The sequence below is a fragment of the Penaeus vannamei genome, chromosome 38, assembly GCF_042767895.1.
Source record: "Penaeus vannamei isolate JL-2024 chromosome 38, ASM4276789v1, whole genome shotgun sequence".
In the NCBI taxonomy this organism is placed as follows: domain Eukaryota; kingdom Metazoa; phylum Arthropoda; class Malacostraca; order Decapoda; family Penaeidae; genus Penaeus; species Penaeus vannamei.
Genome location: NC_091586.1, coordinates 1,567,763 through 1,574,833, shown reverse-complemented (window position 1 = coordinate 1,574,833; position 7,071 = coordinate 1,567,763). Strand labels below are relative to the sequence as shown.

Sequence of the window (7,071 nt, the reverse complement as noted above, 5' to 3'; positions counted from 1 at the left end):
AAGCAAGCGAGAACCAAGCCAAAAGCAAGCGAGAACCAAGCCAAAAGCAAGCGAGAACCAAGCCAAAAGCAAGTGAGAACCAAGCCAAAAGCAAGCGAGAACCAACCCAAAAGCAAGCCAGAACCAACCCAAAAGCAAGCCAGAACCAAGCCAAAAGCAAGCTAGAACCAAGCAAAAAGCAAGCGAGAACCAAGCCAAAAGCAAGCGAGAACCAAGCCAAAAGCAAGCGAGAACCAACCCAAAAGCAAGCCAGAACCAAGCCAAAAGCAAGCCAGAACCAAGCCAAAAGCAAGCCAGAACCAAGCCAAAAGCAAGCGAGAACCAAGCCAAAAGCAAGCGAGAACCAAGCCAAAAGCAAGCGAGAAGCAAGCCAAAAGCAAGCCAGAACCAAGCCAAAAGCAAGCCAGAACCAACCCAAAAGCAAGCCAGAACCAACCCAAAAGCAAGCCAGAACCAACCCAAAAGCAAGCCAGAACCAACCCAAAAGCAAGCCAGAACCAAGCCAAAAGCAAGCCAGAACCAACCCAAAAGCAAGCCAGAACCAAGCCAAAAGCAAGCCAGAATCAAGCGAGAAGCAAGCCAGAACCAAGCGAGAAGCAAGCCAGAACCAAGCCAAAAGCAAGCTAGAACCAAGCCAAAAGCAAGCGAGAACCAAGCCAAAAGCAAGCGAGAACCAAGCCAAAAGCAAGCGAGAACCAAGCCAAAAGCAAGCGAGAAGCAAGCCAAAAGCAAGCCTGAACCAACCCAAAAGCAAGCCAGAACCAACCCAAAGACAAGCCAGAACCAAGCCAAAAGCAAGCCAGAACCAACCCAAAAGCAAGCCAGAACCAACCCAAAAGCAAGCCAGAACCAACCCAAAGACAAGCCAGAACCAAGCCAAAAGCAAGCCAGAACCAAGCCAAAAGCAAGCGAGAAGCAAGCCAAAAGCAAGCCAGAACCAAGCCAGAACCAAGCCAAAAGCAAGCCAGAACCAACCCAAAGACAAGCCAGAACCAACCCAAAGACAAGCCAAAAGCAAGCCAGAACCAAGCCAAAAGCAAGCCAGAACCAAGTCAGAACCAAGCCAAAAGCAAGCCAAAACCAACCCAAAAGCAAGCCAAAACCAACCCAAAAGCAAGCCAGAACCAACCCAAAAAGCTTGACTAAAGACAAGCCAAAAGCAAGCCAAAACCAACCCAAAAGCAAGCCAGAACCAACCCAAAAGCAAGCCAGAACCAACCCAAAAGCAAGCCAGAACCAAGCCAAAAGCAAGCCAGAACCAAGTCAGAACCAAGCCAAAAGCAAGCCAAAACCAACCCAAAAGCAAGCCAAAACCAACCCAAAAGCAAGCCAGAACCAACCCAAAAGCAAGCCAAAACCAACCCAAAAGCAAGCCAAAACCAACCCAAAAGCAAGCCAGAACCAACCCAAAAGCAAGCCAGAACCAACCCAAAAGCAAGCCAGAACCAACCCAAAAGCAAGCCAGAACCAACCCAAAAGCAAGCCAGAATCAACCCAAAAGCAAGCCAAAACCAGCCCAAAAGCAATGAACCAACCCCCAAAAGCAAGCCAAAACCAAACCCTAAAAGCAAGAGGCAAAACCAACCCAAAAGCAAGCCAGAACCAACCCAAAAGCAAGCCAGAACCAACCCAAAAGCAAGCCAGAACCAACCCAAAAGCAAGCCAGAACCAACCCAAAAGCAAGCCAGAATCAACCCAAAGACAAACCAAAAGCAAGCCAGAACCAAGCCAGAACTAAGCCAAAAGCAAGCCAGAACCAAACACGGAAGACAAGAGAGCCTCGACTATCAGGCAAGGTAAAAAAAAAAAAAAAAAAAAAAAAAAAGCGGAAACATGAAATTTGGAGGAAAGCATAAATCTATCCAAGGCAGTCACATGGCCGCATCGTATGCGTTTTCTTCGCTTTTCTTCGTTTTTCGTTTTTTTCATCGTTTTCCTTCGTTTTTATACGCTTTTCTTCGTTTTCCTTAGCCTTTCTTCGTTTTCCTTCGCTTTTCTTCGTTTTCCTTTTTTTTTGGGGGGGGGGTCTTCGTTTTCCTTCTTTTTTTTTGAGGGTCTTTGTTTTTCTTCGTTTTCCCTTTTCGTCTTTCCTCCTTTCCTTTCGTTTTTCAAGTTTTTCTTCGTTTCCCTTCGTTTTTTTCTTCGCTTTCCTTCGTTTCTCTTAGTTTTTCCTTCGTTTTTTGTGTTTTCCTTTTTTCGAGTCTTTATTTCTTCCTTTTTCCCTTTTATTATCTTTTTTCGAGTGCCCACTTCTTTCATTTCTTCTCTTATTTTTCTTTTTCTCTCTCTTTTCCGTTTATTTCATTTTCGCTTCTCGTTCTTCTATGCGTTTCCCTTTCTTTTTGTCTCTTCTTCCTGTTTATTATCTGCCTATTTCTCATCTTCTCTTCCTTATCATCCTCCCGGTCTTTACCGTTATAATTCTATCTCCTTCTTTATCGTCCCCTTTTACCTTAATCTTCTCTACTTGTTTCTCTCTTTCCCTCTTCCTCTCTCTTCCAAGACTTTTATCTTTTCTTCTTTTCGGTTTCTCTCACATTACTTCTTCTCTTTCCTTGTTCCTTTCTCTCTCTCTTACTTTCGTTTCCGCTTCTTCTTTCTACTTAGTCTTTTTTCTTCCTGTTTCCCTTCATCTCTCCCTCTCATTCTTGCTTCACCTTCTTTTCCTTTCGGGTCTTTTTTGTCATCTCCTTTTTCTTTCGCTTTTCCTCCCACCCCCACTCTATATGTCTTTGCCTTCTCTTTCTCTCTCCTTCTCTCACTTATTTCCCTCTCTCTCTCTCTCTTTCTCACTCTCACTCTTTCTCTCTCTCTTGTTCTTTCTCTCTCTCTCGCTCTCTCTCTCTCTCTTTCTCTCTCTCTCTCTCTTGTTCTCTCTCTCTCTCTCTCTTACTCTCTCTCTCTCTCTCTCTCTCTCTCTCCCTCTCTCCCTCTCCGCTCTCTCTCTCTATCTATCTATCTACTCTATCTATCTCTCCTCTCTCTCTCTCTCTCTCTCTCTCTCTCTCTCTCTCTCTCTCTCTCTCTCTCTCTCTCTCTCTCTCTCTCTCTCTCTCTCTTTCTCTCTCTCTCTCTGCCTCCACCTATCTTTGCATTCCCTTTCCCCCTCTCTCTTATCTTATCTCACCCGTTTTCCTCTTCCTCCCTCCTTCTTCCTTCTTCCTCTTCCTCCCCTTCTTTTTTTATCCTATATTCCCTTTCTTGAACTGTTTTAATTGCAATATATGTGGAAAAGATATGAATGAGAATGAATATCTTCACAGTACAAAGGATGTATTCAGTCGGATAAGATAGTATCTTCATTAGAAATAAATCTATTTTCGAAACCGGCCAAATATGTCTCTTGTTTTGTAGAGATATTCATTCCTATTCGTCTCCCTTTTTCCTCCTTCTCCTCTTCCTTCTCTCTCCCTTTTTCTTCCTTCTCCTCTTCCTTCTCTCTCCCTTTTTCTTCCTTCTCCTCTTCCTTTTCTCTCCCTCTTCTTGAACCTTCTCTCCTCTTCCTCTCTCCTTATCTTTCTCCTTTTCCTATTCCCTCCTCCTTTTCCCTCTCCCTCCCTCTTCTCTTCCTCTCCCTCAGTCTGCTTCATCTCCCTCCTATTCATCTTCCTCCCTCCTTCTTCCTTCTTATCCCTCTTCCTTCCTCTCCGCAATCTTCTCAATCTTTCTTATTTCTCTTCTCTTCTTTTATCTCTCTCTTCTTCCTCTACTCTCTTATCACTCTTTTCTTTCCCTGTCTCTCTTATCTCTCTCCTCCTCATCTGTCTCTTATCATTCTCTTCTTCCTCTAGGTCTCTTATTTCTCTCCTCTTCCTCCATCTCCCCTTTTCTCCTCTTCCTCTATCTCTCTTTTCCCTCTTTTCTTCCTCCATCTCTCTTAGTTTTCTCCTCCTCCTCTATCTATCTTTTCCTACTCTTTCTCCCTCCTTCTCCATCTCTCTTATCTCTCTTCTCCTCCTCTTCCTCCCTCCTCTCTTTCTCTTCTCCTCCTTCTCCATCTCTCTTCTCCTCCTCTTCCTCCCTCCTTCTCTATCTCCCTCCTCCTTATACTCCCTCCTTCTCCATCTCTCTTCTCCTCCTCTTCCTCCCTCCTTCTCCATCTCCATCCTCCTTATACTCCCTCCTTCTCCATCACTCTTCTACTTCTCTTCCTCCCTCCACCTTATACTCCTCATTACTCATCTCCTCTTCTCTCCTCCTCCTTCCTCCCTCTTTCTCCATCTCCCTCCTCCTTATACTCCCTCCTTCTCCATCTCTCTTCTCCTCCTCTTCCTCCCTCCTCCTTATACTCCCTCCTTCTCCATCTCTCTTCTCCTCCTTCTCCATCTCTCTTCTGCTCCTCTTCCTCCCTCCTTCTCCATCTCTCTCCTCCTCCTCTTCCTCCCTCCTTCTCCATCTCTCTTCTCCTCCTCTTCCTCCCTCCTTCTCCATCTCCCTCCTCCTTATACTCCCTCCTTCTCCATCTCTCTTCTCCTCCTTCTCCATCTCTCTTCTCCTCCTCTTCCTCCCTCCTTCTCCATCTCCCTCCTCCTTATACTCCCTCGTTCTCCATCTCTCTTCTCCTCCTCTTCCTCCCTCCTCCTTATACTCCCTCCTTCTCCATCTCTCTTCTCTCCTTCTCTCTCTCTTCTCCTCCCTCTTCCTCACTCCTTCTCCATCTCCCTCCTCCTCTATATCCACTCCCTCCCTCCTTATGTCCCTCCTTCTCCATCTCTCTTCTCCTCCTTTCTCTCATCTCTTCTCACTCCTTCTCCATCTCTCTCTTCTTCTCCTCCTCTTCCTCCCTACTTCTCATCTCCCTCCTCCTTCTCCATCTCTCTTCTCTTTCTCTTCCTCCCTCCTTCTCCATCTCCTCCTCTGTCCACTTTAAAACCCTCCTTCTCCCTCTCTCTTCCCCTCCTTCTCCCTCTCTCTTCTCCTCCTCTTCCTCCCTCCTTCTCCATCTCCCTCCTCCTCCTCTTCCTCCCTCCTCCTTATACTCCCTCCTTCTCCATCTCTCTTCTCCTCCTTCTCCATCTCTCTTCTCCTCCTCTTCCTCCCTCCTTCTCCATCTCCCTCCTTCTCCATCTCCCTCCTCCTTATACTCCCTCCTTCTCCATCTCTCTTCTCCTCCTTCTCCATCTCTCTTCTCCTCCTTCTCCATCTCTCTTCTCCTCCTTCTCCATCTCTCTTCTCCTCCCCTTCTCCTCCTTCCCTCCATCTCTCTCCCTCCTCCTCTTCCTCCTCCTTCCTCCATCTCTCTTTCCTCCTCTTCCTCCTCCTTTCTCCATCCTCCCTCCCTTCTTCATCTCCCTCCTCCTTATACTCCCTCCTTCTCATCTCTCTTCTCCCTCCCTTCTCCTAGCATCTCTCTCTTCCCACTCCTTCTCCATCTCTCTTCCTCTATCCTCTTCCTCCTCCTTCTCCATCTCCACTCCTCCTTTATACTCCCTCCTTCTCCATCTCTTTTTTTTTCCCCTTTTTTCCCTCTCTTCCTCACTCTTCTCCATCTCTCTTCTCCTCCTTCTCCATCTCTCTTCTCCTCCTTCTCCATCTCTCTTCTCCTCCTCTTCCTCCCTCATTCTCCATCTCCCTCCTCCTTATACTCCCTCGTTCTCCATCTCTCTTCTCCTCCTCTTCCTCCCTCCTCCTTATACTCCCTCCTTCTCCATCTCTCTTCTCCTCCTTCTCCATCTCTCTTCTCCTCCTCTTCCTCCCTCCTTCTCCATCTCCCTCCTCCTCCTCTTCCTCCCTCCTCCTTATACTCCCTCCTTCTCCATCTCTCTTCTCCTCCTTCTCCATCTCTCGCCTTCTCCTCTTCCCTCTAACCTCTCTCTCTCCTCCTCTTCCTCCTACCTTCTCCATCTCCCTCCTCCCTTCTCCATCTCTCTTCTCTTTTCTCTTCCTCCCCTCCTTCTCCATCTCTCCCTCCTTATACTCCCTCCTTCTCCATCTCTCTTCTCCTCCTTCTCCATCTCTCTTCTCCTCCTCTTCTCCCTCCCTTCTCCTTTCTCCCTCTCCTCCTCCTCCTCTTTCCTCCCTCCTCCTTATACTCCCTCCTTCTCCATCTCTCTTCTCCTCCTTCTCCATCTCTCTTCTCCTCCTCTTCCTCCCTCCTTCTCCATCTCCCTCCTTCTCCACCACCCTCCTCCTTATACTCCCTCCTTCTCCATCTCTCTTCTCCTCCTTCTCCATCTCTCTTCTCCTCCTTCTCCATCTCTCTTCTCCTCCTCTTCCTCCCTCCTTCTCCATCTCTCTCCTCCTCCTCTTCCTCCCTCCTTCTCCATCTCTCTTCTCCTCCTCTTCCTCCCTCCTTCTCCATCTCCCCTCCCTCCTTATACTCCCTCCTTCTCCATCTCTCTTCCCCTCTCTTCTCCCCACTCTCTCTTCTCCTCCTCTTCCTCCCTCCTTCTCCATCTCCCTCCTCCTTATACTCCCTCGTTCTCCATCTCTCTTCTCCTCCTCTTCCTCCCTCCTCCTTATACTCCCTCGTTCTCCATCTCTCTTCTCCTCCTCTTCCTCCCTCCTTCTCCATCTCCATCCTCCTTATACTCCCTCGTTCTCCATCTCTCTTCTCCTCCTCTTCCTTGCTCCTTCTCCATCTCCCTCCTCCTTATACTCCCTCGTTCTCCATCTCTCTCTCTCCTCTCTTCCTTTGCTCCTTCTCCATCTCCATCCTCCTTATACTCCCTCGTTCTCCATCTCTCTTCTCCTCCTCTTCCTTGCTCCTTCTCCATCTCCCTCCTCCTTATACTCCCTCCTCTATCTCTCTTATCTCTCTCCTTCTCCTCCTCTATCTCTATTCTCCTCTTCCTCTTCCTCTTCCTCATTCCTTCTCCATCTCCCTCCTCCTTATACTCCCTCGGCAACAGATCCTCCTCGTGAATTCATTGAGAGAGAGACACTTCAGGCTGGGATCCGGTTCAGGCTTCAGGCTTTCGAGAACTTTCTTTTCCCCGCCTCTCTCTCTTCTTTTTCTTGCTTCTTCTTCTTCTTCTTCTTCTTCTGGGCTGATTTTTTTTTCTGTTTGTCTTTTTGTTGTTGTTGTTGTTCTTTTTCTTTCTTTGCTTTTCTTGCTTCTTCTTCTTCTTT

General features: G+C 47.4%; 1 protein-coding gene across 1 annotated transcript in view; it reads left to right on the top strand.

Annotated features, from left to right (window-relative positions):
* The window catches only part of LOC138859748 (nucleolar protein dao-5-like), a 15,737-nt gene that overhangs the window by 5,077 nt on the left and 3,589 nt on the right, over positions 1-7,071 (top strand). The window contains exons 2-3 of the mRNA XM_070115803.1: positions 4-1,051; positions 1,149-1,796. Coding sequence (XP_069971904.1) covers positions 4-1,051; positions 1,149-1,796 — 1,696 coding nt within the window. The remainder of the gene's footprint in view (positions 1-3; positions 1,052-1,148; positions 1,797-7,071) is intronic.